Here is a 19,478-nt window from a genome sequence, read left to right as displayed (position 1 = left end):
GATTCTGCCTGGCATCGGCTGAAGTGAACCGGTAACTCCAAGGCCAGTTACTTAGCCACTGCTAATCATTAGCATTAGTTTCTAAGGGTTCCCATTATCTCCTCAAGTTTCTGGAAGCCACAGCCTAGATCAGCTTTTTTTTTGCTACAGTCATCTCCTTAGATGATGGTGTAGCTCTTGAGATCACATGGCAGAAACCTGCTTCTCTCTGGGTTTTAATGGCATTTTAAAAATTCAGCCAGTTAGAATGGAACTTAATGCCATGAGGTCACGATGCTGCAGGTCTCTGAGCCAAACCCATAGGTTCTCATTTATTTGCCCTTTGTCTTTAGTCGTTAGCTTCTGCTGCTGCCTGCTAAACCACTGCATCACTTCTGTGAAGCAGCTTTAAATGCCTTGGCAGGTAATAGATCTTGAAGAAAACTCTGATAAAGCAATACACAAACCAGTAGTAGCATTAGTAATGTATTTATGGATTTTCTTCCATGGAGACCAAGGATCCTCAGCGCAGCGTGCGCACCGACTGACAGGCCCTGCCAGCTTGCTGCTCTTTGACTTGCAAGTGCTGCTGCCTGGACCAGCTGAGCATTGGAACTTGACATTTTTCTTTTGCATTTAGTCAGTTCAGCACATCAATGTTTCTTGGCCACACAATCAGCATGCTCACCATAAGATGATCTCACATTTTAATTATTTCTTCACAATGTTGGTAGCACTCGTTTCAGGCAGGTGTGTGGTGAGGTGACCCTGAGTGCACTGTTGGTTAAGGCCATTTTCTCCGCTCACTGGATGTTTGAAGAATGCCCTGGCTCACACAACCAGAAGGTACTGTTTGTGCTTTCAGCAAAACCCCTTGATAATTCAGGTATCCATAGCTAAAGGGAGTACAAAAATTCCATGGGACCTGAAACCCACATTCTATGGATGACAAAGCAGCCAAGCAGAGGATGCCCACTGCTGGTGACAGTCCCAGGCAGAGAACAATGCAACCATGTCTGACATTAAGCAAGGGAGCTACAGCAGATCTTTCCTGATGGATAGGGTGTTGCAATAATATCATAGCACGTAATAATCCTTCAGTCATTGTAATATATTCTTGCTACTTTTAGAAGAAAGAATTCATATTTCAATTGATCAAAGTTCATGCTTTGTGGCTGTCACAGGAATGCACCTTCAGCCATATGCAGCCCTTTCTCCAGGAGATCCTCTTCAGCCTCCACCTGATGAAATTCAGACACCGTTCAGAGAAGGCACCGCTGAGGTGTAGAAGCCTTGATATTGCTATGCCCAAGAATACTGAATGCAATTTAGCCTGAGAGAGTGTGGTGGGACTTCAAGCAGGCCACAGGCTTTAGACTCTCTTTTTTGGTGCCTCAAATGAACCCACTAAAACTTCCGTCAGCCTCCCAGTCTTTAAAGTTATGCTTTGTTAGGAAACAAAAATAATAAAGCAGAAAAAAAAGGCTCTTCAACAAGTGAAAACTCAGTGCTGCTGAGCAAGACTCTAAATGAAAGCATTGGCAACAAATCTCTTCTTGTTTACTGCACCCTTGGTAGGATGGTGTTTTCCTCTCGTCCCGCTTTCTACTTTACAAACTTTCAGGTTCACCCTGGGTTGAATGAGCAGCATATGATGTTTCTGGTGTCCAGAGAAAAGCTGTCTTTTTTCTTTCATTTCTGAGATTTGACAATAGGTCAATTCCTACTTTCAAGCACGCTCCCTACCCTTCTCTGCTCAATTCCAGATGCCACTGACCTCCGTTTGGTCATTGTGCCCCTGGCCAGCCCCAGCTGCTCTCCCAGACATTGGGAGCATCCAGGGCAGGTGCAATCTCTCCTCCCTTCAGAAGGTCCAGCTGATCAGAGCGTATGAAAGAGGTTGAAACAGAAAGACCGCCTTCACATTCATTACCCAGCTTCCCTAATTTTAAGAAAATATATACTATATATACGGTAACCTGTAGGCAAGATGATCTCCATTGCTGTCATAGAGAGAAATTACAATACTAAGTTACAAAGCTTCAGTCGACTGAAATATTTTCTCTTTCAAACCAGTGATTCTAGCTTAAGCTGCTTCCAGCTTTTCAGCTGTTGGCAATTCTGACTTTGTGCAACACAGAGAGGAGTTCTTTCTTTTCTCCCTATTTCCACATCACTGCTCTAGGACTAACCCAGAGCTAGTGCCGATGCAGAAATCTTATAAAAATTTCTAAAACCTTACACTAAGCAGATAAAGAGTCATAGCTAAGACCAGCCTGATTTTTTTGTATCACAGCCATCAGCAGACCTACAGAGGAAGAGATTGATGCTGTAGGAACTACTTGAAAACCTCAGGTCCTGAAAGCAACACAGAGGAACTTTCTGTGGAAAAAATAACCAGGCTATCTCATTTAGGATGCCTGCTGACTTACCTAGTTATCCAACAGCTCCACAGGATGATTCAGAGCATATAAACTAGGCTTCTCTGAGTCACCATCTATGATATCCAAGTTTAGGTGCTTACAATTAAAGCAATGTGAATAACTGAAATCACGTTAGTGGTTTTATGACTGCTGCTGTTTGACACATGCATTCAGTTCAAGTGTGTTGCTGTGCCATCTTGAACTGTGCATAGTCCTTGCATTTCTACCTATTGAAACACTGAGAAAAAATTAGGTTAAATCTTCCAGAAGTGTAAAATTGATGTAAAAAACTGTCTGGATGCTATGCAGTATTTACAGACCATTATAGCTTAATCCTAGGGGTATATCAGATCCAGGCCATATATTAATTACATATATAATAATTCCTTGAACTTTGTAGAACTTCAAGAAAATCAAATAATAGCTTTTAACAACCGTTGGGTTGACATTCACGTAGAAGTTTGTATGTTACATTCAGTGCTGGCCCCCCTTGTAAGTTAATGACAAACTGGAGAGAGCTCAGAGAAAAGTAGCCACAGTAGGTTTGGAGGGACTAACTGATACGAAAGGTGGAATGAGTAATCTATATACTGTTCTCAGCTAAAAGGTGTCTGGGCATAGCAAAATGAACATGATAAAAATCACACGTATTTGACGTTTGTAATTAAATGTTATGAACAAAGAATAACTAGGGTTGCATGATACCAGGTAACAGGTGACTTGAGGAATTTAAATGCAATTAAAAAGGGATAATAAACCATAGTACCATAGAAAATGCTTCGAGAATTACTTTTTTTAGTAATGAAAGCCCCCTTGCTTAGAAAATTTAAAATCAGACGAAGTATATGTTAAGGAATACCAAGAGAAAGGAGGAAATTTAACAAGGTCTGTACCATCTGCAACTGAATTTTCTGTTCTCTTCGTTTAGTGTTGTGCAGTTTGTTCTGACAGCACAACAGCTTGTATACAATTATTATGATTCCAAGTTTTGGTTCAAAAATTAAAATCTCAACAATCAAATACTAGATCTAAGTTATTGCAGCTCCCCAAGGCACTTTCATGCCTATTAATTCTCTCCCATTTTCTCAAATAAACATTCTTTAAATACACTGCTTGAAGTGCCTTTTCCTTCATTTGACTAGCAGACTAGATTTCCCATTCCAGCTGATCTCTGTGAAAAGAAAATTAGAAGAAACGTGTTTACAGGGCAGCCTATTGAAATTCAATTTCCCTTGCTCTATGTTGAAAGAAGGCAAGTTACTGCATTTCCCCTAGTATTCAAGAAAGTTTTGGAGAAATTCAGCATTTGGAAATGATTGTTCTGCCTTCATACTTCTTTTGGAATAGGAACCAGAGTTCTGTTACTAAAATCTGAAATAAAGACAATATACTCTTCAAGATTAACTCTTAAAATCTAAGTAAACTTTCATCTCAGGATGGAAGATCAATTACTCTTTTAAAAAAGATTTTTTTTCTGCACAAGATTAACACAGTTTTCAGTGTCTTAAAAAAGACTTTCACCTATGTTAAAAAATTACCTAGAGCAGATGATTCATAAGGAAGAAAATTAGAAGACATCATGCTCTTCAATGATGTCTTTGCAGCTAGCAAGAAGAACGAGAAATATCAGCTTCCCAAAGCACTACAGAAGCCTGATTAAAATTATTCATGATAATATAAGCTGTAGCTACTGATCTGATGGCAATTGTAATTACCCACAGTTTTTTCAGACAGGATGAATGCCATAGTCTGAAGGTCTCGTTTTCCTTTCCCTTACATCACCTTTTTGGGCCATAAGACTTTGGTGAAAGACATGATTCTAGGAAAGATTTATTCATAGACCAAAGTATTTTTTATGGGATGGGATAACCAATTTTAGGGCAGGCCCATGCCATGTTTCTGCATAAGAAAGTACTCAAGGCTGTAACTTTAATCTGGATCTGTACACATGCTGTAATTCCATGATGGACATTTTCCTTTTACACAAAACAAGTTTTGTTGTATTCTCAACTTCTCACATTCCCATAGTAAAAAGCTTTCAGATATAAATTAACAGGGTTGATTTATATAAATAGGAAATAAATAAGATTCCTGTGTGGATTCATTCATTAGTACCTACTGCACCACCTACTCTCTTTCACAGTGGTTTTAACAGGTGTTAACAAATAACCCATTGCCTCATGGGCTAATGCAACACTGAAAAATCCAACTAGACTGCAATCTCGAAGCTAGGCAGAAAAGGCAATTTTGCCACCCTACCCAAAGAGCTACAATTATTGACAGTCTTTACGGTGGTGGAAGAGAAGAAATCTTAAATGAACAGTATTTAGAAACTTGTAAAATGTCTGTTTTTCAGACAAGCTGGCAAGGGGAACCGTACAATTTTGTTTCTGACAAGTCATTATTGATATGTGGGGGTAAGTTTAGCCCCCAGACAAGCAAATCCATTGTTTTCCTGTTTAACCAGCAGGATATAAAAGTAAAAACCTGACAAACACATGCAAGAGAAACAAGCACTGTGTGATAAAAGCCAGAATTCTGCAAGATCTTGCCTGTGAAAGCGTACATTATTTAAACCACTGTTGATTAGTTTGAGGGATGGCAGGCAACATTCACAGAGATGGAAAGTTTTGTACTTCTGACTCCCAGATGAGATATTTGAACAGGGAGAAGTAATTTTCTACTTTTCTGAAAGAACAGTTTTGATACCATAAAACTAAATTTTCAAACTTCTGGAAGTCCTAAAAGCAAGAGGTCATGAAACGTTTTGAAGAAGCGAGCATAGACATGTGTACTTAATTCATTTAGATATGACTGAACAGAGGCGTATATTACTGTCTCCCATTTTTAAACTGCATTTTTACAGTTCTATTTTACCTACGACCAAGTAAAAAAATATACAGCTGAAAGCTAGTCCACGGTGTAGAATATAAAACTAATTGCAGTTCAAAGGGCTGCATTTTAAAGAGGTTTCTTGGCATCTAAGAATGTAAATAGGTCCCATGACAGATCTCGCTGTCTGCTACCTTATATTGATAGAATTAAGCCCTCCTGAAAATTCCTAAGGAGCCCAGGTGCTCATAGCTGTTTAAGCACCTGTTTTCACTACAGTCCACGTTTAAGAGGCTGGTAGCCACACCAATACCACGACACTCAAACTTACCTTTCCAGTCTGAAAATCAGGTTTAAACAGAAAAAGAAATACCTTTCCCTTTGTCAGAGCAAATACCAGGTGACATATAGTCACTATGACTTTTTCCTGTTTCACTTAATCACTGTGATTTTCCAGCAGTAATTTATTATTTTTTAAAAACAAAAAGCCTTACCATTGATAGAAGATCTCAAGCCAACTTTTTTTGATAATAAAAGAAAAGCTGTATGAAACTCACCTGCTGTAAATGCAACATCTCATATGATTGATTTCTTTGTCTAATTTATACCGCCGAAAGTCCTCCCAAGCATCTTTAATGGCTGTAATGGCCATTATAACACAAATTGGGATCACAGAAACTTCTGGTTTGAAAGCATTCACCACTGGCACAAAATTCAGCAGAGTAATGGCCACAAAATAAATATTGGCGAAGCGGTGAAACTGCTCATATATATTTTTAGGAAGGAAAGTCAAGATGGTATACTTTGTGGTCTTAATTTTATTGGAGTCATAGTATCTGTTTGGGTTTTCCCTTGACTTCTTATTTCCAAAGGGCAAATTTGAGATGATCACTCGTTTATTTTCATTTTTCTTCTTTCTTTTCTTTACTTTTCCTCTCTTCTCTAGCTCGTAATTTTGGATTTCAGTATCTGGAGTCCCACATTGGCAGCAGGTTTCCTTGAAAAAATGTTTTTTCCATATCATCCTAGAGAAGCAGCCTGGAACACTTTTCCTTGACATCTTGTTTTCCTCTCAAAAAGTAGCCTCAAGTTGAAAACCAAAAAAATTAGAAGAGTTCAATAATCCAAAGAAACTCCCAAGTGGCAGAGAGAAGAGTCAAGCCGTCTGAAGCCCAGGGCTGCCTCTCCTTCCGACGCCAGTCTTCACCTGGCTAGGAACAGGTATCACCCTGACTCAGCTGCACCAGGTCCTAGAGCCTGCTGGGGAGGCTGCACCTCACTATGACAAAAGCATCCTGAATGGTTTGTTATTCCTGTTAGCATATGCCTGGAGGCCCCATTCAGAGTGTTTCCCTGGCATCGACTGCGCTCACACAAAATATCTCTGCTTTAACGCAGAGCAGAAACAAAGCTAAGAACATCCGCTCGATTTTCACGGTTCACTCTGTAAGTTTCAGAATCACTTTGTAAGCTTGGGCGTTGCCAGAAGTTCAAAGGTAATGGGCAGAGCCCCGTGTCCCAGAAGTCAGCAGAAGATTGCTGTAAGCTTCAGTACAGATGGTATTTCTCTGTTTTACTTCCTCTATATACTATTTGTTTTCATGACCATAACATGGATTATTAAACGACCAACCAACCCCAACTTCCCCAAACCAAGCCAACCTAGACTGGTTAGGTGTGAGCATTAGATATCGGCGGTTGCAGGGCAGTTTACCTCGATTGCCCCTCAGCCTTATCCTTCTCTGGCAGGCCCCCTGCTTCTGGACACCAGCAGCATCCCTCTCTCACCCAGGAACCCCTTCTTCCAGCCTCTCATTTCTTCCTCCCCGTTGGTCTCTGTGCTGCTGACACATCAGCACAGATGAGGGCTAATTTCCAAGAGAGCTAATGACATGTGTACAAACCATACTAATTTTTTCTCTATGGCCTGGGCTTAAGGACAGGTGAGAAAACAGAGACACCCAAACATTTAAACTTTTAAAAATGAAAACTCCTATCTATTGCATTACACAGTGACAAGCTGAGTAGTCTCAAGTCATGTTAGTACTTGGACAAGAAACTCTGATGAAATCAAAATGTCGTAATAAGAGTTGCACGTGAAAATATTTCTTCCTTCTGAGTCAGTACTGAGCAAACATCACAGCTTACTGCAGGTGTTGTACCATCTCCAAAGTGAAACCATGCTCTATTGATCACTTGTGTTTACTGGAGGTCCTATAAAATTTATTTCCTGGTTATGCTTCAACTTGAATGTAGTAGATTATTAATTCTTGTGTTAATGGTTTTAGTGTGAAACATCTGAAAGACATTGCTCCAGTTGCTAAAGAGCCCCAGTAATCCTTTCCAGACTTGGATATCTTTCATTTTTCCTCCAGATCCTTCTGCTACCTGGAGAGGATGTTGCATGTGTTGGCAAGCTGGTTTGGAAACTTAGAATGAAAACCTGTATATCAGCATACACTGCTGTGGTATGAAATGAAATTTCAGTGGTATCAGGATAACATACGTGAGATAACTGAGGCATTTTTAAAGGCAGAACAAAACTCTTTTATAACAGTTTTCCAGACTTACTGTACTCCAAAGTGTCAGTGAGGGACTGCAAAATCAGATGAGCAGTTCCTACCACATCAAATGCAGGGAAAAAAATAACTATTTTAGTTTACTTACTTGTCATATACCCTAGTTTTAGAGAAGTTTATTGTCTTGTCAAATTGGTATTTTCTATAGTCTTCAATAGCATCCTTAATCATACTGGCAAGCAGCACCACAACCAGAGGCAGCATAGTAATCTCCCTGTGGAAGGTTTCCACTTGTGGGAACCAGTTCAGAACCACCAGAAAGAAGAAATAGAGATTACCCAGCCTGAAAAGGTAGAAAACAAATTATAAGTAGTCAGAAATCAGAATGTGTCTTTTTCTTAATGAACATCCTTTTTGTATCAAAGGAACATTAATCATGTCACTCGTCTAACCTTCTCTTGCTTTCCCAGAATGAATTAATCAGTTCCTTAACTGAGATGCCATTTTTTTCTTTGGAAAAGCCTGTGAGATATATTTTCATAATATTACAGCTACCTTCATTTTTCCACATACCACAAATACTTTATCTCTAAGGAGTTAGAACTTCTTTAATGATCCCCCACTGCCTCAGTCTTGAAAATAAGCACAAAATCAAACAACCCCCCCAAATTACCTTAAATAAACAAACCAATGTAGCAGAATGGGTGTAAGAAACCATGTGTTCAGAATTATGGAAATGTCCCTGTCAGGAATCCAGGAAGGATTCCACAGGCGGAAGGTCAAATTATGAATGTGTAAATCCAATATACAGAATGAAAATTTCAAAGTTAGAGATGGATATACAAATTTCATTTACCTTTATCATAATGGTATTTCCCTGGGCATCTTGTCAACATGATTCATTGTGCTCGGTGCGTACATAATTTGAAACCAGCACTTGGAAAGAAACCTGACCTAGCACTTACATATACATGTATACTGTTAACGTCAGTAGACAAAGTCACTTACATGCCATTAAAAATGTATCAAAATTAATCTATAAATCTCTGAAATCTACAGACTTTCATAGGTCTCTCAACATATCCAATGAATGTCTTTCAAAATTCTTAAAACAACACAGAAACAGAGGAATTTTTAAAGAAAAACTTTTACATAGAAAACTGTTTCAGCATTCAAACAAGAGAGCATCAGTTAAGCACACTTAGTGTTTACTTGCTTTAAATTTCCATTTCAGCGTGAATCGAGTGACATGTGGTTACAAATAATCATCACCTAAATTTTATTAATGTGGCAACTACAGAAGCAGTCCTTCTCCATCACCCTCAGATACCACTGTTTCAGAGAGAGTTCTTATATCTCATGTATCATTGAATAATTTTTTTTTTACCTGTGAAACTGCTCAAAAAGATTTTGGGGCAAAAAAGTGACCCATGTGTATTTTGTGGTCTGTATCTTGTTTCCAGAATAGAACACAGAAGCTTGTTTCCAGTCTTTCCTCTGTCTCCCATTGTCAGGAAACACAATCCTCCATCTGTTTAAGTTGAGTTTTGGTTTGTCACTGAGAGAAGACAGCAGTGGTGTTGTTTCTGGTAGAGTCTGGGAGGGACTTTCAGTTCCCAGTCGCTGCCAACGATACAAAGCAGAGTCCACAGACAAAGCCATTTGCAGCAGGGATGTCAGGCTGAAAGATAAATGCATGACAAGGATTGAAAACCAATTCCATTCTGGTAGAAAATTCACTTCATGTCTTGCTATCAGAGGTATAAAGCAGCAAACAATACTCCTGTTCAGTCCATTGCAGCTTCAGTCTTTGAGCTCAGCACTTTCTGCAGAGAATGCATAGAATAAAAGATAACAACAAAATCTTCAACATGGAAAAAAGCTATTTCTATCTCGGGGGGGCGGGGGGGGGGGACGGAAATCCCAAATCTATTTTCTGTGTGTTATAACAGCAAACATAGATAAAGCCAATTTAACAGAGGTGAACAATGGCTTTTTTCCATCACAAATTCTGTATCATTTTCCTCAGTCAAAACCCACCACCAAATCTATTCAGGCATTTTTCTTCAAATGCCTGACTTTCTTACAATACTTTTTCTATTCACACTTACTTACAAAGGGACCAGTTCAGGTGTTGAATCTTAATAGCTCAGATAATAAAGAACTGCAGCATCAGCTTAATCTCATTTACACTCCCGTAACAGTTTTCCAAAGTCTCCCTAGAAATTTGATTTGAATGGAAAATGTCAGCCAGCAATAAAACAATGGATGTTTTATTGGTTAGAGAGATAAAGGAATTAAATCTCCGAATACTAATCCTATTATTGAACACTTGTCTTCTGCCTTGTTCACGCATCTGCAACTGCAATTGCAATCCAGCACCCAGGACACTCGGGCTCCAGCAGCTCAGGCATATATGCTGTTATGCTCAATGTAAACACAGTAAAATCTCAATCCGACAGCAGGAGTTTGAGGACTGGAAGCTGCCTGCCAATGGTGAGGCATGAGATGTGAAAAAAACAAACAAGAAAAAGGCACTGGCCTTGTGCAGCTTCAGGGTTTCACTAAACAACACATGTGAACTGAACCCACCTCACTCAGACTGTGGGAAATGCAAAGACAGAAAAATTACGTAAAATGCAATGGTTATTTAGATTAATTCACTGAAGAATTGGTTTAAACTTTAATAGCAGCTGTATTTGAAGCAGATAGAGAATATCTGTAGGTGTTTGCACATGTCTAATAATCACATTTCAAATACATTAAACCTTTGAAATGAGTTATACCTTTATTGCCAGAGAGTCCTTTGTTTCTGCTTTTCATCTTCCTCTTCCAAAAGCCTACCTTTTTCTGGAAGCAATGACTTCCTTTGGAAAAAAAACACTTAATAATATTTAAAAATATGTGCATGTTTGCATCTTGGGAGGGGAAAAATATACTGTGCTGAATTTCACTAAGACATTTGCAGTGCATTGTTTCTGCAACAAACAGTAAGTGTTGTTCATGCACTATTACTCACTAGCTGCTCAAAACACTTTAATTCAGAGTTCAGGTTGCTCAGCAGTGCCTGGGAATCCTCTACAATGTTGAGAATGGCTAATTTGTGCCTGTCAGGAACTTGGAAATACTGGCTTTGTTGATACAAACTTAAGTCCCAAAACCTAATGAATCTAGACTTAATGTCATGTTGCCCTGGTAAGGAATCTTGGAACTATGAATTGCTGGGAAAATGCAAGGGAAGGTAAATATCACAACAAGCAAGTGAAAGGAGTTTTTAACAGAACTTGTCATTACTTGTGCTGTGCCTCACAGAATGGAATTCCAGCATTTATACCTTAATTTTAGATGCCTTCACTGCGTTTGCAGTAACTATTCATCTATTGAAAGATGAAATGCCGTAAAAAGCAGCTGCCGTTGTGAGAATGGTTTCATGTGTACTTAAAACACGATCTCCAGAGCTTGCTGAGCGTCAATGAAAGCAGCACATCAATGAAAGCAGCAGGACCCTGGGCTGCAGATGAACTGTAGGCAACATGCAGTAAGTCTGAGATGGTCTGCATGGGAAAGGGATAGAGATCTGATGAACATATGGTGAACCTAAACCTGAGCATCAGCTTCTCCTTTACTCTGCTTTTATGCTGTGTTCCTGGGTGGTCCTCAAGAACCCGTGGGAGCACTGTGCTGATAGGCAGGAGAGGAAAATTAATGCTTCATTTAGGACCTGGGGTCAAGATGCCAGGAAGCAGCTGTCTCTTAGGTCGATGTAGTGTCATTTAGTTTATTCTGGTTTACTGTGTTTGAGCAGCTAGGAAAAACAGGCACCTAGACACAATAAGAAGTATGGAGTGTGGCTTGGGAAACTGAAAGAAAGCCTTCTATAGCTTCCAAGCTATAACAGCCAATGATTTTAGACAATTTGGATCTCAGGAACCTTTTCTCCACAAGTTACCTGACTTAAACTACTAACATGAGAGAGGACTGGAAGCACAGCAGACATGAAAACAGGCTTCCTTGTGTCTGGATTTTAGCACTCTTGGTGCTTGTTTACTAAGGAAAATCAATAATTTGAAGGTGCTACATTAACACGCACAAGCTAAAGCTCTGGATGACTTCACACGGAACTGAGTAAACTTGTAGTTTAATCCATAGACAGGACTCTCTGTAATCCATACTAACCACTCCGCAATGGCCAAATGATTGAGTACTTTGACTGAAATGAAAATGGTATTTAACCTGAACTATCTTATAACCAGAACTTCCTTACAGTATAATTTTTAATCTGTGGTGCTGAAAGATTTCATAATAAAATGGCAGAAATTCAGCTGTTGGTAGTTGCCAAAAAGGCACAGTGATCACTCAATGAAAATGCTATAGTGAAATGATGCAGCTCATGTTTGCTAGTTAAAGTCTGGACACTTTTGCCACCTTGTTCTGGGTGTTAAGCTCCCAGCTGATGTCAGCTACATCATAAATTAAGATATGAACAGAAGATGGAAGAGTGGCAGTCTTTGGTGGCTCAGAGACACACTCTACTACATATGTCTTTAACCACGTAACATATATATAAATTGCACGTAACAAAGCTACATACATGAGTTACATACAACCTACCAGAGCGCCAAATTCTTTCTGTATCTGAGATACATCAAGGTAGGCTGAAATTCCTTAGACATTACAAATGGGAGAAAGCAATAGTTTCAGGTATATTACTAAAAATAAATGCAGATAAAATTACTAAAGGCAGCTTTACACATAAATAGTAGCAGGTCTTCCACAACTTCCCCTAGGAAACTTTCTGCAGTTCACAAATCACAATTAGGCAAGTCTGCTTGACATTCAAGACATTGTCTCTCCACCCCATCTCTAACTAAGCGTAAAAATCAATGAAAGAATGACTTAGTTTTATTTAGTTTGGAGATCAAGCCTCTCCTCATGGCCTTCTTTGAAAGGCAGTGGTCATAAACAGTGCCATATCCATGAAGAGAGGGGCCGATTGGTGCTACCATGCAATTAAATGTGTTGCAGGAGGTGTAGAGACTTCATAACATAAACCATGCAAAACTAAGGACCTGTTATATGGGGGGTGGGGGGGAAATTACAGCTGGATGTATAATCAAAGCAGCAAGCTAATGGCTTTCTTGACATATGAATTTCAGTGCTGCCAATGAAAAGATAGCAGAAGCAAACAGCAGTTATTATTTCAGTTCAGTAAGAATAAAAAGGAGCCTAAACTTGTCATCAGTGTTAGGACATGACCTAGCAGGAAAGAAGAAAGAACTCAGAGATATGTCCTTCTGTAAAATGACAGTTTTCTATAATTCAGCCAACTACTTACAAGAATGTTCCAATTTACTAACAGTTCGGTGGGTTATGCCAGGTGCTTTCTGTATGGTAGAAAATCCATAAAAAATAGTGCATTCCTCTGGCAATATATCTAACACATCTGTCTCAACTTTTTCTAAAAGAGCTTCATAAAATCCCTTTTCTGTGATTCTAGAATATTTTATGTGTGCACACCCATTTGATTTATGTTTTTACAGACATATCATTGAAAGAACCCACAAAGTGTGGATTTTTTTCAACATACGTTTACTGAAATGACTGGTTTTCTTCCATCTAGCTAGTGAAGCTTTAGTACTGCAATATATATATCCTGAACGGGAAAGAGCAAGGTGGTGCAGACATTTCCAACACCATTATGTTTGGGATTTACCAACTATTCCACTTCAGCATACAGATTACAAGTGCTAATTCCAGTGCTGGCACATTAGAACTATTGCCCAAGCTACCCTTTGCAAGCCACTTCAGAAAAGCTTGCTTTTAAAAGCATTCAGCAAGTTATAGTGGTCTGCTTTATTTCTGACTGGGATTTTGAGACTTTCCACAGGATAAGGTCAAAAATGCCAGAGAGGCACCAGCTATGGCTGCGGAAATTTGGATTATGCTCAGTTACCCTGTAACTGCTCGAGGTGCAACCTGAGGAGAAATACGAGGAAAGCACGTGGCTGTGCCCCAGCTCAGCACTTGTCACGCTTGCAAACTAGGGGACAAACGGAGCCCCTCTATGTCCTTAAAACCATAAAACCTAATAAGTGCCAGGGAGCCTGGAGAAGTTATTCAGGTAAGTCATCCAGAGAAATATCCGTGACAATTTCCCTCTATTGCTATATAGTCACGGCAGAATAAGCTTTTAGTGTCTCATCCTCCAGTCTTTTGTGAAGTTGCAGTCAATTAATGCTATGACCATCATTCCCATGAAGTCTTAATCAACAAACTAAAAAGCCTCAGTTTCCAGAAACTGTTTTCCTTCTGTCTTTCTGTTTCATTATTGATGGATGTACTGTGGGCAGCTCTCAATAGGCAGACACATTTTTTCACATCTATACCTCCCACATGGTTTTCCAGGGAGAAGACATCGGAAAATCTAGCCTAGGACAAGTCCCCTGCCTCCTTGTGTAGATGCCCCTCAAGGTTTCCACAACCAAAGACATATATTCATTAAATGAAATGAAAATGAATCCTTACCTATCCTGTCCTTCCTTTTAGGAATGGCACTCTTCTGCACAGTCCAAACTTCTGTCACTCTTTGACCTTCCAGAGGAGCTACTATGGTCTCAGGAGCAGGAAAAAAGGTAAAACACGTCTAGGTATCTCAATTCCTGAACTTCTGCATTTGGAAAAAAAATAAGACAAGCAACATATATGTGACTAAACTATTACCTATTTATAGCAAAGGTAACTTAGCTATACAGAAACGTGTCAGCTAGACACCCAGTTACGCCAAGATGTGAGATGAGAAATGTGTAAGCTGGTGTTAGCACAGGAGGTTAGGTGCAGTAGTCACATTATTTCACAAGCCTGCATGAAAATTTCTGAAATGCGAAGCAATAACTGAAGCGTGAAAACCTTTGCACTTCTCCCATAAAGTTATGGAAGAATGCATGTCCGAGAAAGTTTTAAATATTTCTGATGTTTGACAAATGAGTGAAATGAACAAGATGCTGTAAATTAAAATGGTGTCACTCACACTGTCATCAGGAAGGTCTTGAAACATTTCTCTGCAACAAAAGGAGTACTGACATGCTCTTTCTGTAGAGTGTGGGGTGCAATTTGATAACTTGCATCATCAAGCAATTGTGAGGCACAAAGTCACCAAACAATTTTTTCTTTTCCATTTGCATATGGATTAAAATATCCAACTCCTATTAACTAAAAAGAGTGCATCGTGGTACTCTTGGACAAGATACACATTCTACTTAATGGTTTTGTTATCGTACCCTGAAAAATACTCGGTTTGTGAAAAGCTATTGACTACCCTGTCTCAGAATAAGGATTCTGCATCTGCAATGAACACAACAGGGATGTATTTATTACAACAAGCAGCCATCAATTATATCTCCTAAAACCTAAGGCCACCATTCATGTTTTGAAAGCCTCATTTATTTTCTTCTTGCTGCATTTAATCAGTGAATTAAAATGTCACCATTTTTAAGACTAGTGCTACATTTCTGCCCTTAACATCTGCAAAGTCAGTGTGCTCATGATTTAGCCTACACTGTGGTAAGCTTTCACAGGTAGCTCTTGCCTGCATCCATAACGTAAGTTATCCAGTGGATACAGTGAACATGTTTGGAAACTAGAGAGAAACAGATAGTAAATATTCCTTCTGTTGGGAAAAGAGCTGAAAGGCATATTGGGTCAGCAGAGACAGAAGGAATGATACAGGGCCCTTTCCAAGTGCAGATTTCCACATGTTCGGATGGTTCAGCAAATCAGAGATAAACTACCGTGTACTTGTCTCAAGCCCTCTCAGGCAGGCCTATGCTTATTTTTTTGTTATTTTATATATATCATACTATAGTGGGACTATGTAGGCATTCTTATACAAGAAGTGAACTTTCCTGTTGAGACATATCTTAAACAAGAAACAAACCAAAGGGAAGATAACACTATAAAACCCAGCATGCAGCTGGTAGAGTTTGGCATTTTTATTCCTAATTGTTTTCAGCTTATCTTCTCTTCGTAAGTACTTCAATTTTAAGCCAGAAAAAGTATTTGGGAAATGTTTCCTTTTATTGGAAAAGGGATGCTGCAACAGCCCACTGATGGTAAGTGTTTTCCTCTTGCACTTTATGTTGACAATGGGAAAGGCCTCTTGAATTTTCATAGGTAGCCTATGTGATCAGCATCTTCCCTGTGATTGCTCAATCTCATCCAATACTAAAGAAAACTTTATATGGTAGAGACAGACTGGATTAGAGAGTCCTGCCAATGCTGTTAACAAGGAAGGATTATTTGTGACACTTACTTTATGAGTATTCTTTTTAAATGCTGTCTTTTTTGAAGATTCTTGTATTAAAAAAAAAAAAATAAATATTGGTGACTGTAAAAGAAAGTTGATCAGAAAGCCAGCAATAAGAAAACAACTTTTTCTCTTTTGAGGTTGCCTCATTCCTGCCAAGTGCCAGGCTCAGCTACAGATCTGCGCCCCAGACTTCAGGAGCTGCAGAAGGAATTTTGTTTCTCCTGCATATGCACAAAAACTTTTACAAAATCATGCCTCATGTGCTGTTCATTAAAGGAGATGATAGATCCACATTAAAAGAAAAATAATCCTGCTCATAGGCATATGTAAAAACAACTTTAAAAGCTGGCAATACAAAGCAGCAACTTTCAGAGCTATCAGAGAAAGAGAAGGTCTATACTTCATTTTCAAAAGCTGGTTGGATAATTCTGAAAATTTGACTTCAGGGCAAAATTTCAGACAGGGTGGAGCTTATTTCTGAAAGTCAGGACTGTGAGAAAAGGCAGTGGTGGCACTTCAATGCAGATGTGGACATTACTAAGTACTACAACTAAGAAAATGTCCTTCCAAGTTTTCACCTGATATTTTAATTTCTACATTGCCTGTAAGGCAAGAAGACATTAAATAACACAAGCCTTCTCTAATACTTCACTCCATTATCCCTTAACTCTTATTGTATTTTCTAACTGAAAGCTGCAGCAATTTTTCTTCTTGATGCCCTGTATGGATGATGTGGCATTCATTTGAAGGAGCTGTTCTGGGGAAGGTTTGGCTGGGGAGATAAACATTACTGAGCTGAGTATTATAGAAATTTCAGCTACAAACTTCTTTATCTGCTTTGCAATTATATGCTAGGAAGCTCTTTCATTCTTAGGTGATACTGTATAGAAATTCCTCCTCAGTCATATCAGTTCAGAGAAAATATTTTGTGGTTAAGACTAATGGAAAAGGGAAAGGAGATTGGGAAGAATAAGGCAGGCAATTACATTGATTAGCAGGATACAGACCACAGACTAAAAGTATACTGTAACACTTTATAGTAGAGAAATAGTACTTGCAGTAAGAAAAGAAGTTGCTAGAAATGAAAAAAAAAAAGAGCTCCAAAGAACTGCTGCATTCAAAAAAAGCTGGTCATTGCAGACTTGTCATTTAACTGACAAGAGAAATATATTATGGATTAACAACTACATAATGTTTTTGAGTGCAGGTTTGTGTTGGATAAACAGAAAAGAGCTTTTCATAAATTTAATGCATCATTAGACCACAGGGATTCACTATTCTATTATTATATTAGATTGACATGTTTTTCATGTCTTGACTAGATTCTCTTTCCTTGGGGAATAAATCCAAAAATCTTGCCATAATAGGTTAATTATAAGACTCTTTCCTGAGGACAGACTAGATTTCAGTGCAGAACTTTCCTTTAGCTTGAGCAGTGCAGAGGCATGTTCAGACAGCACAATCTTCTGCAGGGCTGCAGCTGTTATTAAGACTGGTTTCAAAATAGATGTGCTCTCAGCGTATGCTGACATACAGGTCATACAGACAAGGATGATTATCAGATATTATTCAAGAAGGAAGTTTCCAACTTGCAAACAGCAGCTCTGGATGCTGTGTTGAGCTTCATTCTGTGAATGAGGAGCTTGCTCAGGTCTCCCATGTTACATGCTCAGTTAAATAAAGAGCTAGACTAAAATTATCTGGCTAGCTACAATGAGTATCACTGCTGCCAGAATGCCCAAATACTACACAGATTTATTCTTACTACTTTTGGGCCCACTATACTTTACACGAGTGTACGCAGAGGTAGCTTCTGCATCTTTACCACCTTCCAGCACAGTAATTACATTTGTCCTGTTCACACCATCAGCTGAGGAGACACTGGGAAGAGGTACTTGCACAGAGCTTTTACAAAATCCAAAACGGCAAGGTGCTACTTGGAGACACCAGACTGAAAGGGCAGCCAGATCTGTGGTTTTCGTGACTTTGAGTGAGGTGTTCTTGAGCTTTCTCTTACAATATAGTGCCCAGACATGGACAGTGAATTTCACCATGTATCTTAAAAATGGTTTATGTGCATCTGTCTTTTCAGACAGGTAAACATAGCTCCAGACATAAGACTGCAGGCTTCAGGCCAGTGCAGAAGTGAGAGTGGTCATTGTAAGAAATAGCTACATATCTTGGCACATATGTGGTTTTGAGGATGCACATGAAGGTACTGTCCTAAATACAGATGTTTTCAGAAATCAGGCCTTTATTACTCTTATCCAGGAAATATAAGAGCCATAATATAGGAACTCTTATTCATACTTACAGTTCACTTTAAATATTAAAAAATTTTCTATGCCACATGAGCATACATTGGCTGAAACAAAACTGTATACAATGCAAACAAAAGTATATGCTTATACCACTGGCCTTTGGAAACAACCTCCATGTAAGTTCTTACATACAGGCAAGCGTTAAATTCTTTTTTTGTTCATAGAAGAAAGGATAATTCATAAAGAAAAGTAAAAGTAAAATTAAAAATGTTTCAGACAAACCTCTTTCCTTAGCTCTAGAAAACTACATCTCCATTCTTTCCACTGCCTGGTTATCAGAAAAGAAAATCCAGACAAGGAAATGAAAAGACGCGTACGCTACACATCCGTTTGACATGTCATATGTCTCCACTCACCTCTGCTTCTTGGTAGACAGCATATTCTCCATCTGAGGACTCTGTCTTATCTATAAAAACACTCAAGGCCAGTAAGCAGAGGAAGCAACAGCAACCTAGGTTCTACAATTCTGAACATCTCTCCATGGTGGGGAAATGTCCATCTTCAAGGATTTTAAGAGCATTAAAGAATTATGGGCCCAGTTACTCATTTTCTTATTAGGCCCCAAACAGTCGGTCTAAACCCAGTAGTGTAATAACAGACTGCAACAAGCCCCCCAAACATAAATTAAGCATCAGAGACTCTGCTTGAGCAAAGTGACTTCCACAGCAGACACAACCCAGGTGGCAATCAGCACAGCTGTGTGCTAAGCCATCTCCACCCACATCCCAGAGAAAAAGCAAACACAGAGAGACAGGGATGCCAGATTAGGGTAAGGTGCAGTAAGGCAAACTGTAGACTCACTGTATTGTAAGCTCCTTAGTTAGAAAAGGTTTGCTCGGTAAACTGCAAATATACACATCCAGCCCAGTATCTATGCCTGGCGGGGGCTTTTTGCACAGCTGTCTTTTGTTTCTCTGAATCTTTCACATGAGAAGCATTCTCATTGCTGCACATTGGGGAAATTTTCCCTTGTGCTCTCATCTGGCTATTCAGAAACCTTTAGAGTTTGCTATTGCAAAAGAGACTAATATCTGTTTCGATCCAACGTATGCCTCCATCTCTAGCTCCCTGAGTGGTCCTGCACGCTACTTAATTAGAA

At 39.1% G+C, this 19,478-nt stretch overlaps 1 protein-coding gene across 1 annotated transcript in view; it reads right to left on the bottom strand.

Annotated features, from left to right (window-relative positions):
- ATP10B (ATPase phospholipid transporting 10B (putative)) overlaps positions 1-14,416 on the bottom strand; it is a 60,539-nt gene extending 46,123 nt beyond the window's left edge. Inside the window, exons 1-3 of the mRNA XM_027815956.2 lie at positions 14,279-14,416; positions 9,141-9,434; positions 7,902-8,096 (exon numbers count right to left, since the gene is read on the bottom strand). Coding sequence (XP_027671757.2) covers positions 7,902-8,096; positions 9,141-9,415 — 470 coding nt within the window. The 5' untranslated portion in view covers positions 9,416-9,434; positions 14,279-14,416. The remainder of the gene's footprint in view (positions 1-7,901; positions 8,097-9,140; positions 9,435-14,278) is intronic.
- Between the last annotated feature and the right edge of the window lie 5,062 nt (positions 14,417-19,478).

The sequence above is a fragment of the Falco cherrug genome, chromosome 8 (assembly GCF_023634085.1).
Source record: "Falco cherrug isolate bFalChe1 chromosome 8, bFalChe1.pri, whole genome shotgun sequence".
Taxonomy (NCBI): domain Eukaryota; kingdom Metazoa; phylum Chordata; class Aves; order Falconiformes; family Falconidae; genus Falco; species Falco cherrug.
Note: the sequence above shows the minus strand (reverse complement) of the source record. Positions and strands in the feature narration are given on the sequence as shown.